This window comes from Nannobrachium achirus, assembly GCF_963921795.1.
Source record: "Nannobrachium achirus genome assembly, chromosome: 9".
Lineage (NCBI taxonomy): Eukaryota > Metazoa > Chordata > Actinopteri > Myctophiformes > Myctophidae > Nannobrachium > Nannobrachium achirus.
The window spans coordinates 57,893,035-57,907,498 of record NC_137818.1 but is presented as its reverse complement, the minus strand read 5'-3'; the positions used below and the strand labels follow the sequence as shown (position 1 = coordinate 57,907,498).

General features: G+C 39.3%; 1 protein-coding gene across 1 annotated transcript; it reads right to left on the bottom strand.

Annotated features, from left to right (window-relative positions):
* Window positions 1-774: 774 nt before the first annotated feature.
* LOC308291018 (P2Y purinoceptor 13-like) lies at window positions 775-2,862 on the bottom strand (the record flags this gene model as incomplete). The annotated part of the gene is made up of 3 exons (XM_080732933.1): window positions 775-1,185; window positions 2,198-2,584; window positions 2,680-2,862. 3 exons carry the CDS (start codon window positions 2,860-2,862, stop codon window positions 775-777), a joined length of 981 nt encoding a protein of 326 aa, XP_080589059.1.
* Window positions 2,863-14,464: the final 11,602 nt, after the last annotated feature.

Here is a 14,464-nt window from a genome sequence, read left to right as displayed (position 1 = left end):
ATTAGAAAATGAGGATTTATTCACAACATGTAAAGAGAACATAATGGGAAGACTGATGTTACAATAAATCAGAGGACAATTATCAGAAGAGAGTATAAGTAAGTAGTTAATACTCTCACACTCTTAAAAATATATATTATTTATAATTTAGGCATTTAGCAGGCATAATATACAATCATATATTCAAAACAATCAAAACTAGAAAGATTATGGGAAATTGCAAGTGTGGTTGCACTGACGCGAGTCACAAGGAATGATTTGATTAAGGAAAATTAAACAACTACTCAGGAAGCTCAACAACCACCAACAGACTTCAGGTCCAAGCACATCATAGTCTCCATTTGCTGACTTTTAGTCCATGGTTTAATAGAAAGTTCCCTTTTTGAATTCTGTCTTCTATTTATATTACATATTATTTATGATGTCACTTCTTCCTCTGATGTCACTCCTGTCTTGTAAACTTGTTAAAGGCGACGCTATCCGGGTTGTAAGGCTGAATATCTTTACAATATAATGTCCACTCAGTGGTCAGAAAAGAGTGAACAACAAATTATAGATTGTGATGTCAAACGAAGCATGACCAATTGTGTCTGATTGGACATTATATTGTCCAAGATATCCAGCCTTACAACCCAGATAACATCAGTCAAAAAGTTTACAAAACACAGGTTCACTTTGGGCCGCGGGTTCATTACACTGCTCCAGATAGCAACCAGGCTTTCCACTGTAATGAAAGCCTGGTGAATGTGAAGTTAAGCTAAACAGCCTTTCCTGTCAACACACTGTGACACACATGTCCATTTTGCCTTGTGTATGGGTCTTGCGGCTGAACGTGTCTGTCAGATGTCTCCGGAACATCTTGCACAGGAATATGTAGATGAGGGGATCCAGACACACGTTCATGGTCGACAGCCATATGGTGGTCTCATGAGCGATGTAGATGGTGTTCAGTGCTCTGCAGTGGTTTGATGTGATTCGGGTTTTGATCAATATGTAGGGAACAAGGACAAAGTGGAAGGGGGCAAAGCAGATGAAAAACACTGCTACCACAACGAAGACCTTTGCTTTGGTTCTGCGACTGGTCACTACAGAGCTGCTCCTGGAGGCTTTGTATGACTCGTACACCTTCCTGCTGATGAAGGTGTAGCAGAACAGCATCAGAACCAGTGTGCCCCAGAACACCACCTGCACACAATACATCAATCAATAGAAAGCACAACAAAGCATTCACTTGAACACTGATGCTTCAAAGCAGCCAAAGGTATGGCTCCTCCATACCTCCAAAACCTGATCAACCCCTACACCCCCACCCGTTCACTTAGATCAGCCAACACAGGGATGCTGACAGAACCATCGCTAAAAGCCCCAGGACAAAAAGGCTCTACCTAAACCCTTGGCACTACTGAAACACTCAATGACCATACATGAAGCTAGTTAGCATTTGTTTTTATTTTTTTTTTAGAACCTTTTTTTCTTGACTGATTATTTTTGTTTTCTAGATAGATATTCAATTGCATTTGTTATATTGCTGTTGATGTACTGACATATTATCTTGTTTATTATTGTGATGTTTTATCTGCTTATTGTAAGTCACTTTGGATTAAAAGTGTCTGCTAAATGCCTAAACTGTAAACTGTAACTGTAAGCAGCCTGTTATAGCGCCACCATGAGTTTGATTTGAAATCTTTGGCCAAAGTTTGGTGTACACTGCACTGTAAGTGCAAAGGCGGTGCCTAAGATTAGCTGCACACAGACAGACAGGCAGACAGACAGACAGACAAAGACAGAAAGGAACAAATCCCTTTTATGCCCATATATGGAGATATGGAGATCCCTGTGATGTCAGGGCAGGGGAACAAATCCCGTGTATGCCCATATATGGAGATCCCTGATGTCCACAACCCTGATGTCAACATCCCTGATGTCCACTCCACAAGGGCGAGGTCGCTTGTCGCCCTGAGGCGTCTTACTAGTAAATACTACATTGGGTTGGTTATGAGTATGACTAACATTTACATTTACATTTAGTCAGTTAGTGAAAAGTTGAAAACCGTTCTGGACTACAACAAAGCATTAACATTTTACTTCCACACACTTCTTAGTTAAGAACAGTGGTGCACAAACGGCGGTGTGGGAACCAAACAGTATCCGTCTGGCTTGACAGACATAATTACTGTGCAAACTTTAGAGGTTTTACCTGAAAGAAGAGGTGGACTCCCTCAAACAAGCGAGGCTCTCGCCACAGGTCAAGACACTCCACTTTGCCTCCAGAGAGGTGCGGTGGCTTGTCAGCCAGGATGACGATTGGCAGCGCCAGAGATAACATCACCATCCAGACAGTTGCACTCAGCACCTGACCAACCCTAACCTTCTGCACAGCATATCTCCCAAATGGCCGGACTATCTTCAGGTAGCGGTCCAGACTGATGAGGCCCAGAAAAAGTATGCTGGCATACATGGAGAGGTAGAACAGAATATCTGAGTATCGACAGAAGAAGACTCGCAGGTTCAAGGAGTCTACTACACCTGCATCGTTCAGCACCTTCACAGGGACGGTCAGAGTCATGAGCATGTCAGCCACCACCTATTGGTGAAGGATCATATTATTAATCACCTTGTAATGTTTTTCTATATGTTTCCGCTGACAAATACATTTCCAACACACATCCCTTCACTCACCACATTCTTTAGATAGACCACAAATGTGGAGGTAGAGGGGATCTTGTAAAAGATCCATGCAGCCAGACTGTTCAGTACGAGTGCCACTAGAAAGAGGACACTATATAGACAGGGGAAGACCACCTCTGTCACAATGGTATCTTCTAGAACACACTTTGTGGAGTTATTGGTTGTGGTGTTCATTTTCACGACCTTGAGAGTGAAAAGCTGTTAAGAGAGATAGATGAAATGAAAGAAAGGATAAATAGAGAAACAAAATAATTTTACAGCAAGAGAGACAAAACACTGAACATGCATGATGGAAGGATACATGTACGGTATGTCTTGAAAAGACAAAAGAAAAAAATGGAGGCTGACTCACCTCAATTATACTAATAATATGCCTGGCTATATATGCCACCTCCTGCTTGTGGAGGGGGCGGGAGGAACCCTTAAACAATCAACACTGTGAGATGTGACCAACTTCCCCTAAACAGGGGAAAAATAGGACATACTTTATTAAAAAATAGCTTCCCTCTCTTGCCCCGTCCACACGGTACTACCAAATTACTATTTGGGAAAGTGAGGGAGACAGGCCTGGCACCAAACTACTCATGCAATATAACATGCAGTAACATCAATACAAAAAACATGTCAGGGATTACGTAGCATACACATCAATAAAACCAAAATAGTGCAGTCCCAAGAGAGAAAGGAAGCTGTGCGTAACAGGGCCTTGAACACTACACTCTAACACAAAGAAGAGAGAAAATCCATTAAAACACGTCACTATGAATACAACCTCAAATCTATGCCTACTATACCACAAATCTATGCCTACTATACCACAAACGAATATGAATAACTCAAATAAACAGAGGTCAAATCAAAAGAGGTCAAATTATAGTGGAAAACAGTGGCTTTCCCGTTAAGGAAACAGACAAAACACATTAGTTGCCACTTGCCAGCCCTAGTATTACAACATATTGCATTAACACTGTATTCAAATCATCATTAAAAAAAATATAATATTAACAAACAGCATAGACCTACTTCGTTTTGCAGTGAATAGATACACAACTCCTAATCCTCTCAATGAAAGACCCTTTGCTTCTGCTTCAGTCTCAGTGGTTGTGGATGAACAGTGAAGACATGGGTTCTTTTCTAGATCAGATCTAGAATCCTCCTGCAAAGTTATAGTGGGCGAAGCGGTTGGATAAACTTGCTGCTATCACGCCACTCCCTTTGAAACACTTCTCTGTTTACTTGTGATTTGCATTTTTCACCCATTTTTGTGGGAACATGAAACATCCTGTTTTTATGATCAGAATACTTGTGTTATGTGTTAACCTATATTTGATGTAATGCAGTCTGTAGTAATATGGAATCTCCATCAGGGGATTCTGCATGGTCTTTCTTCTACCCCTCTACCGTCATCCTAATTATTGGACCAAAAAACTTTCATCCTGATATGGCTGATCATAAAAATCATAGAAAATGCAATATGCAATATCATATCTGTGTTTAAAATACAACTAAGCATTTGGTGGCAATGATGAACTGCTTCCAGTGTAAAACTATGTATTCTCAAAAATGTCCTCAAACCAGATTTCATGGCCACATGTCTCAGAAATGCTGTGGAATTAGTTCTAGGACCATTTCCTTCTGTTGCCCTGTTTTATTGAAGGTTTTACATGCTTATTTGCGAGTGTGCAGGCCAAACTGTTAAGACTCAAGTTGAGCACAGTTCCCTTTAATCTTGCTAGTTTTACTAAATCCCTCGATGACTTTAAGTGGTGTTCAAAACCTGGTGTGAGAGATTACACTTCATTGCGTTCCAAGCATCCAATCTTTCTTTAGGACATTCTCTACGGTGAGCATCTACCTGGAAGACATATTGGCTTGGAAGGCACCCCACCGACTCGGTGAGCCGCCACCCTTTGGTGCGTCGCTTCATGAAGGGTGTGAGGTGCCTCCAACTGGTTTCTAGGCAAATGGGATCTGCCATTGGTGCTGGATGGATTCTTGTAGCCTCCTTTGGAGGCTTTGGAGAGAATAGGGATGAAATTGTCTCTTAAGACAGCACTGCTCCTGGCTTTGGTTACAGCCAAGCACGTTAGTGATCTGTAGACCCTCTCTGTGAACCCGGAGTGCATGAGTTATTGCACGTACATAATATACACATAGATGACTACTGTATAAGAGGGTGGTGTTGAAGCAAATTAGCTGATACAGTAAGCAGATAGAAACCAATCTTTCCACTGTAATGAAAGCCTGGTGAATATGAAGTTAAAGGAGCTATAGTCAACTTTTTCCGGTGTCCAATAGCAATAGCGGACGCTAAAGTAAAAATAATGTTTTGAAAATATTTTATAAAAAAGATTAAGCTTCATATATGTGTTTCTATTAAGAAAATACCTCAAAAAGTGTAAAATAATGATAACTTTGACTTTGTAAACATCCCTTATCAATCCATATAAAAGAATAGAAGAGGGATGTAAACAAAGTCAGCCTGACAATGGCCAAAATGATTATTTTATCATTATTTTACACTTTTTGTGGTCTTTTTCAAGGTTTTCAAGAAAAGGTTGACTATAGCTCCTTTAAGTTTAACAGCCTTTCCTGCCACATGCTGTGACACACATGTCCATTTTGTTGTCTTTGTTGAAGGTTTTGGGGTGCCGGTCCTCTGAGAAGGAGAAAAAAACAGAAGATTAAAATGTGTTATTCTTCAGGGTTAAACTGTAGCTAATTTGTATCTTGTAGTTTAAAGGAGAATTCTCCTTCCGTTGTGTCCCTTCCAAACGACCGCTGTTTCCTTGGCTTCACTGCCGAAAATATGAATATGAAGTTTGGTTTCGGTCAATGTATGGACAGGCCTTTGCCCCTATTCCAATGTCTGAATGCCTGCCTATTGTATTAACCAGCAACATAGCCAACACATAGGCCTATATTGGGAAACTAAACTTTTGCTATGGTCACTTTGTTTTGGACACTGTACTTTTTTTGTTGCCAAAGACTAGTCATTGCACTAACTAGCATTGACTGCTATGGTCACTTTGATTTGGACACTGTACTATTTTGATAGTTGTGCTTAAGGACACTTTATGTATATATATTTATATATTATTCGTTCACTCTCTTGATGTACCTTGCTCTTTACTGTACTCTGTTCTTGTTTCTTTTATTTTTTTTCTTCTTACCTCTCTGTAACTTTGTAAATAACCTTATACTGCTGTGCTGCCTCTGGGCAACTGATTTTCCCCCTTGGGATAACAAAGGTATCTATCTATCTATCTATCTATCTATCTATCTATCTATCTATCTATCTATCTATCTATCTAACATCTATTTTATAGACTTGATGTCAGTACAATATTATGTCCACTAGATGGAACCTCTGACCTTGGATAGGATACCACAACCACTACAGGACATGGTGATGCAGTGGATCACTTTCTGGGCTTTATTCTGAAAACATTGAATAGCATTAATGACCATTCTACAAAAGAATCTCCAATACCTCAACATTCTAAACAATTTACCATGTTTCATCTCTTCTACACAGTTATGCCCTGCCCTCAGTCCCTGTTCCCCAAACTTACAGAAGTTCTGGATTTAAATATCAGACTATTCTCCAGAGGTAGAGATCCAGACCTGTTAGTCATCCGGGGAGTGTCAGAAGAGATGAGGAAACTATGAGTACTCAACAGCATGATTCTTTTTGGTTTGAGTCAGTTTACTAATTTAGTTACTGTAAGTAAAAGCAGCCCTGGTTGTGAACAGAATTCAATTCAATTCAATTCATTCAGAATTGTGAACAGAAAATAGGGAATCACTGTATAAGTATTTGATTTGAAACTGTATACCTTTACAATACAAATATTTGAAACAAAATGAAACAAGGCAATTCAATGTGCTTTACACAAAATATCAAGCAAAGGAAACACATTGCAAAAGGATACTAGGATGCAATAAAAACAAAAGAAGAGAAACATAGGTTACAAATAAAATTACAGCACAGGACAGAAAGGGAAAAAAGTTACTAAATGAAAGGCAGCAGCAAACATAAAAGCATTTTGCTGTGATTTAAAAGAGATGTGTGTCAAAGAAGTGTCAGCAGACCCAGTTGTGTGGGAGTTTAGATATGTGGAACATTAAGACGAAAAGCTGCTTCTCCACATTTAAAAATGTGAACATAGTAGATGTAATTTCCTGTGTTCAGGTGAATATTTGAAGTGGGTGTACAGAATTTTATTTGATAACAGAAGCAATGTAAGACCCATCTGAACTAATATTCACTATTACTGTAAGTGAATATATCTGTGCGATTGCATGCACTGCCCACACCCCCTAAGGGGTAACATAACATTTTGAACATAGTAGATCCAGGAGAAATGACAATCATCAAACAGAGACAGTCATCACATCGCACATGCACAGTTTAACTGCATGTGTTGCCATGCAAAGCCACAAAAATCCCCCAATCCAGGTGAAAATCAGGAGAAATGTCAATTCAGGAGCAAGGCAGGAGCTTGGGGTCAAAATTCAGGAGACTCCATGCCGAATTCAGGAGTGTTGGCAACCCTGCTTTAACTATAAAATACACAAGCTAACAGGGCGGCACCGAGTGCCACGTTGCGAGTTTGTAGATCTGCTATATTTTTCTTTTAAATTGTGAATATTTTTGCAAATCTTTGAATATATTTTTCAAAGAAGATGCTACTACCAAAGTTTTCAAAGGTGTTAAACTAAGCCCAATTGTAGTTTAAAAGGAGTTCTTCTTTTGGTTTAGTTTTGAGTTTGTTAGGGAGTTAGGGAGGGGATTAGGGAGATATTTAGAGTTTTGGTAGGGCTTGTTGGTATCTGGGCACTTAACTGAATAACAGTTGCTAGGGGCTCTTAAGTCTGACATCATTTTGTAGGCAGAGGAGAACTTTTGGGGCCAAAAGGCCCCAGGGCCCATGAATCTTTATACTATTTTTACTATTTACTAATTTGTCTTCTCTTTCTTGTTGACTGGAAAGTGGTAGAATTATACTTTAGTCGTTATTTTTGTCCCGGATCTGTTGAAATAGCGAGGGACACATATTGACAATAAATCTGCTTGGAGGTCTGACTACAAAATGATGTCACGGCTTAAAAGCCCCATGTGGGTCATTTGCTAAGAAATAGTTAATCATTCGTAACAATGTACGAATATACAGATACAAACATTATTCATTCAAGCCCAGGTCAGTGAGAGGTGTGTCCAGAGCTCTGCGTAGGTTCTGCCAGAACAGTCCAGGGTGCTGTCCAGCCTGGGACCAGCTCAGGTAGGTGTGTCTCTTCACCAGCCTCCTCATGTGATAGTGGGGAGACAACTGGTGGGCTGGAATGTCCTCCAGAAACACCAGGATCAATACGTCCTTCTGTTCATCAAACAGACGGAAGCTGCACACAGGAGACCATGAGGACATTTACACTCAGTGAAGCTTAATTTACTGCAGCCACTCATTGATAGTGGTGTTTCTTTTCTTCTGACACATTTTTCAACGGTGCAGTCACTTTTTACGAAGGGCTATGCCAAAACGGTGAAAACACAAAACTTGCAACGATTGGCCAAAGGGTGGCGCTGTAGGAGGCCTTTAAAAGTACACACTTTGAACAGATATAGCTCATGCCCTGTTTGACTCACAGCCATGAAACCTTTATACACATATGCGTCTCATCATGCCGGACAACTGTGCTACTCTGACGTTTGACCTCTGACCTGATTTTTGACCTCTGACCTTTAGATCTCCCACCAGTTTGAATTATATGAAAAACAGAACTTTTGCATGAACTTTGGAACAATATTTAAAGTTCAGATTTCTTTTTTAATAATTCAATGAATATTGCTGTTTTATGCTAATTATTCTTCTGCCTCTAACACATACATGCATTTGGCACAGATGTAGAGGGTTAGTTCAAATATCACTGAAACCAATCTTATTCCAATTGGCCAAAAGGCAAACTTTAATACCTACTTGACCTGGCGGAGACCTATGCTCGGAAGAGCACTACTTCTAGTTTTTCTTTGATTTCTTTTACCACTTCTTGCTCTTCCAGCTTTTTTTCCCTTGCTGCTTTTAGAGTTTGTCTCACTGTAATGTACTTTCTGTAAATAATGTTTTATTTACAGTAAATAAAGTTTATATTGTGACACTGCCATGTGTGAAAGGTCCTGTCCATGTATTGGTATTGAATGACTGACAACATACTTGGTGATAACAAAGGGAATATATTGATAAAAGAATATGATTGAATATTTAACACCTAAATGTTGTCTACAGAAAATTGTGTTTTGTTTTGATGAACACGCCCATACATTCGCTGTTTGGACGAAACTTTTGATTGGTTGCTGTTATTCATAATTATACATTTATTTTCTATTATTATTAATATAATTATTGCTGTTGATTATTAATTACTGGTTATTATCATTCTATGCCATGAATAAACACACAAATAAGAATGAAAGTCAATTCAGCATAATGCACTAAGTCAAGTGTGCTGCCCATTTCATGTGTGTAAATGTGGCCCTCATGTGTGTAAATGTGGCCCTCATACTTTGCAGTGAAACATCAGAGAAATGGTGCCCCCACCTGGCCATCTGGATCTCTCTAGAGCACCATTCACTCTCCAGGTAATGATGGCTGATCACACAGATGGTCTTTCTGCTGCCGTAGATGGCATCTGTAATGTTCTCTATGATGGGTTTACCTAGACATAAAACACACTGACATTTTTCACAGCAGAAACAAAACTATTTCACTTATTGAGAGACAGATAATTATGCAATATGATGCAATTCCTGGAAATTGCAAGTTTGGTTGTTGTGAAACAAGTCTGAAATTAATTCAGTTAAATTAATCTGTGTGTCAGTCTTTGTCCCTTTTTATGCCCATAGATGAAGATGCCTGATGTCATCAATATTAAAGCCCATATCTTGGATTGCCCATAAATGGACATTATTGGTAAGTCTTATGTGGTCTATGACGACAGACATCTATGATGTCGGTCATCTCCATATTTGAGAGATTATTATTATATATATTTATTTTGCATTGTCCCATTCAAGTCAATGGAGAAAATGTATTCTCTAACAAATTAATATAAATTAAGGCGGAGCCACACTAGATAGATAGATAGGTAGATAGGTAGGTATGTAGGCCGTCGGTCGGTCAGTTGGTCTGACTAATGATCGGTCGGTCGATAGACACAGACGGACAGTTAGTCATACTGTGGCCTAGAAAGAGACAGACATACTGTATTTATGTAAATACAGTATTACTTAGAGACAGAGAGGTTTGTACCTGGTAGGAAGTCTCGGTGGTGCAGACAGAGTCTCCAACCCTGCTCTCCCTCCAGCACTGGAAGCATTTCTCTGCAAACCCAGAGCTCATCGTGGACGTTGTAGGAGATGAAGGCATCGTAGCACTGGGGAGACCCCCTCTTTCTTTCCTTGGCATCATAAAGGAAAGCCAGGAAGAGGTAGTAGGCATAGAGAAGATGCAACCTCAGGAAGTGGTAGGTGAAGGATGTGAGCAGAGTTAGCACAATCACACAAGTGGAGGAAATGAAACAGATGAAGCTAGCATCCACCCAACAGGAGTGATAGTCAAAGTCCAGAAACCTGGTTCCCTTTTTAGTTAGAGGAAAGCCACATTTGTAGTGTTGAGCGTCAACTACCAGTGTTTGATTGTTGTTCTGCATCCATTGCTGAAAGTCAGCATTAGAACAATCACAAGCTAAAGGGTTTTTATCAATTTTTAAATATCTGAGAGCAGGGAGAAAGCTGAACACAGAGACATTGATTACCGTCAACTCATTCTGGCTCAGGTCCAGCCAGGAGATTTTAGTCAGATTGGCTTGTGCCAGGAAATCCAGGGATGTCAGATTACAGTTTATTAAGGAAAGAGTCTTGAGCTGGGGTACATGTTTAAATGTGTTATTTGGGTCTAGTAGTAAACCATACACATTCAAATGTTCTAATAGTTTCATATTCGAGAGCATGTCCCATATATCTGGATCCCTGTAGAGTGGACCGACTTCTAATGTAAAGCTCTTCAGTCTCCTCAGTAATGTGCTTTTGGTTTGCCATTCTAATTTATAAGGAGGTGAAGGTGTCATTTTGTATATTTTATTAAAATGTAGACTAAGTGTTTCAAGTTCATCTAGTCCTTCCAAGAAGTTGTTTTCCCATGGATTCCGGATACAGAATACCATGACGTGTAAGTTTTTGAGCAATTTCAGACCATTGAATTCCCCTTTGCTGAGCTTGTAGAAGATATTCTTATTTAAATCCAATAATTCTAGATTGTGTAAGCCAATCTTGAATGTGTTGCCAAACCTCCTAATAAAATTGTGAATCAAAGTCAGAACCTTTAAACCATTCAGATGTTTAAAAACACATGGTTCGAGTTTAGTGACGCGATTGTAATCTAGATGAAGGTGTGTGAGTCTGGTTAAATGTTTGAAGTCTGAGCAGTTCAACTCATGAATATTATTATTACTTAAATTTAGGGTTTGAAGCGTGGAGAGTTTCTTAACATCATGTGGCACAGTGGAAAGGTTGTTGTAGGCTAGGTTCAAGTGACTAAGTTTATTCATATTTTTAATTGAATTCTTAGACAATTCAGTCAGGTTATTGTGTGATAGATCCAGATTGGTTAGCCGAGTACAATGTGACAGTCTTTTACTAAGGTTGGCATTGATGCCACCAAGCAGGATGAGCGTTCTCAGTGTGGGTATTTTGCAGATCATTTTTAAGAGATCTCTATTTATCCACACACCCTCCAATCTCAGCTGTAGGTACTCCAGTGAACCAAGGCTCTCTAGAGCCTTTCTAATGGGGTTAAAAGATGAACCAGTCAAATACACAGTAGCTATATTCCTTAGAAAAAACTTGTCAGGTATATCCCACTCCCATTTATCATTACAACACTTTGAAAGGTCGATTGTCTTAAGATGTGGAAATACAGTTGTGATGCTAAACAATTTTATAGACTGTGACGTCACTTTCAACTCTTTGAGGCCAGAAGATATGTTTAATGGCAGATCTTTTGTCTGAAAAGATTCTAACTCATTTGTTGAGACGCTCAGCACCTGTAAGTATGGTAGTTGCAAGATGGTGATGATATCTGTAATATGATTGGGCGTCAGAGATAGTTCCTGTAAGCTGGGGAGCGACTGGAAGGCAGCAGGGTTGATGGAGGTGATATTGTTATAATCCAAGCTCAGTATCAAGAGGTTAGACAGTCCCTGAAACATATTGTCTGTCAGTGTTGTTAGTTTGTTATTGTGCATACAGAGCATTTTAAGTTGCACCAAAGGGACAAAAGCCCCATCATCTACATGAGTTATTGAATTAAAACTCATGTCCAAATATGTGAGATTTGACAGGTGATGAAAATCTGTCCTGTGTATCTTTTGGATGTTGCCCGTTAGTCTTAATAATATAACATCTCTGGGAAGGTTGTCTGGTACGCTAACAAGATCAGGAGAAGCACAATCCACTGAAACACCATCAGTGATATTGTCAGAGTAAAGAATAGTGCAGTCTTTCAGTAAGTAAGCCAGTATGGGACTAAGATGAAGCATGAACAACAGAAATAAGAAGGGGAAACAATGCCAGCTTCCTGTCTGTAGCATCATGGCTGTCTTCAGGGTCAACCGTCAGGTACTTTTGGTCGAGTAACTCTGCTGTGGACACTGGTTGGTGACAACAGTGTTTAGCATTGATGATCTTAAGGGGATAAAACAGTAAAATGGTTACAATACACAAGACCCTTTATCTGATCTTTAACTCTAGATTATTAGTATTATATTCCTCATGTCTCATGTTCCTCTCAAAGCACATCATGTATAAAGCATCATGTGTGGACAGACTTGTCTCATGTCATTGTGATTTTGGACTTACCTACAAACTTAAAAAGATGTGTAAATGTTGGACATTCACATTGAAACTTTCAAATGAAGCCGTATCAGATGAACTTTCGAAAGTTTGTAGAGAACTGTCAACTTCTCCATTTAGCAGGTTTCACTTTACTGACAGTCATCAAGTTAATTGTTTCATAAAAGTTTCATTATCAAAAAATATAGCCCAATAACGTATCAAATATACAAACCATGTCATACTCTTTATACACTTGACACCGCATTCCTAACCACTATATGTTGCTAGTAACTACTTCTACAGGTACTAGCTCTACAAGCTCATAGTTGTGAGCTTGTTGATTGGTCACTTCCGGTGAAGAGATGTGGTGTATGAAGGGAAATGCAAGCTGATCATGTATGGAGCCCTGGGAGACATTCATATTGGGGAAAAACATGACAAAAGGACACACTCCTACAGTAGATGTATCTCTTTTTCTGTTCCTAGTTTCATAACTGTTGTACTGGATAAAGGTCTGCCTGTCTGCCTGTCCTGTCTGTCTGTGGGACCCTGGGCGTACAACAAACTTTGAGCAGTTTGTGCCAAGATGTTGGCCATATCTAGGCCCAGATGTAAGCCACGCTTCAGTTTACTTAAGCCCTGGACATTTTTTTACACGTTTTTCACATCGGGTTTTGACCGGACAAAGCCAGATGTTGGAGCTATGTAGCTCCTGTTCCAGGAGATCATTGCACAAATTGCTGTCTGGAATATTTCACTACTAGTTTATTAATGTGGTGAATTAATTCATACAGGTTTAGGCTTTTATTTGCAGTAACATGTTGGTCTTGTTGTGTCGCTTCATCACTTCAAAATATTCATGTTCTCTGTGGAGTGAATGTGTGAGTGTGAGCATGTGTTTGTGTGTATGTGTGCGCGCGCTAGAGGGAGGGGGGGTCTTGTGAGAGAACCTTCACCCATACAACAACCCAGCCAGCAGGGCCAAGATTTTCTCTTCACCAGCGGGTGCTGCCGATGCGTTTTAACCGTTATTTCAGCAGCCATTGTTTCAATATTTCACCTGTCTTTTGACAATAGTACAGTCTACTCTAACTTTTGCTTTGCATTTTGTTGCCCCCCTTGCATTAGTTGCCACGACTTTAGCTGCAATAAACCTGGCAATGCCAGGCAAGCTCGTACATGTCACAATTGTCACATTTTCTGCTTTTAAGATATAAATGTCAACATTTATGCCACGTTCGCTTCAACTCACTGTATCATTAAAAACCCCCCTCTTGAGTTTGAACTTCAGCTACAGTATTTAACAATTATTTCAGCGAAAAATGTAATAAATAGCCTAAGAAGTAATTTTTTTTTTTTTTTTTTTTTTAAGTTGATCATCAATTTTATCCAATCAGGAGTGGGAACACCACAAAACAAATTTTGATATGAATGATATGAACTAATTTTGATGAACTAATTTTTTTATGATCTAATTTTGATAATGAATGAGCAATTTTGAATGGCTAGGAAAATACTACAGTTGTTTCTGATTCCATTGTGGCTTCCAAACTGAGTGTATTTCCACAGTGTTTCAAAATGAAAGGCAGTGAATTACGAGATCAAAGATGACCTTTATCGATCCAGCGGGGGAAATGCAGGCACCAACGACTTGCATACACTTAACCTACAGTATATACACACAAAGAATGTCAACTTAGAAATTTAAAACTTTGACTGGTTCAGCCCTTTAACATAGAACAGACATCATCCATTAGGCCCTACATAGAATATACTGTAACACATGTAAGTCACAATGAACAGTGTTTTCCAGGATGAAGGAATTGTAATGATGAATCTTACCTGAACTCCTAAACATCAGTGACAATCATCCTTCCAGTGTTTTAC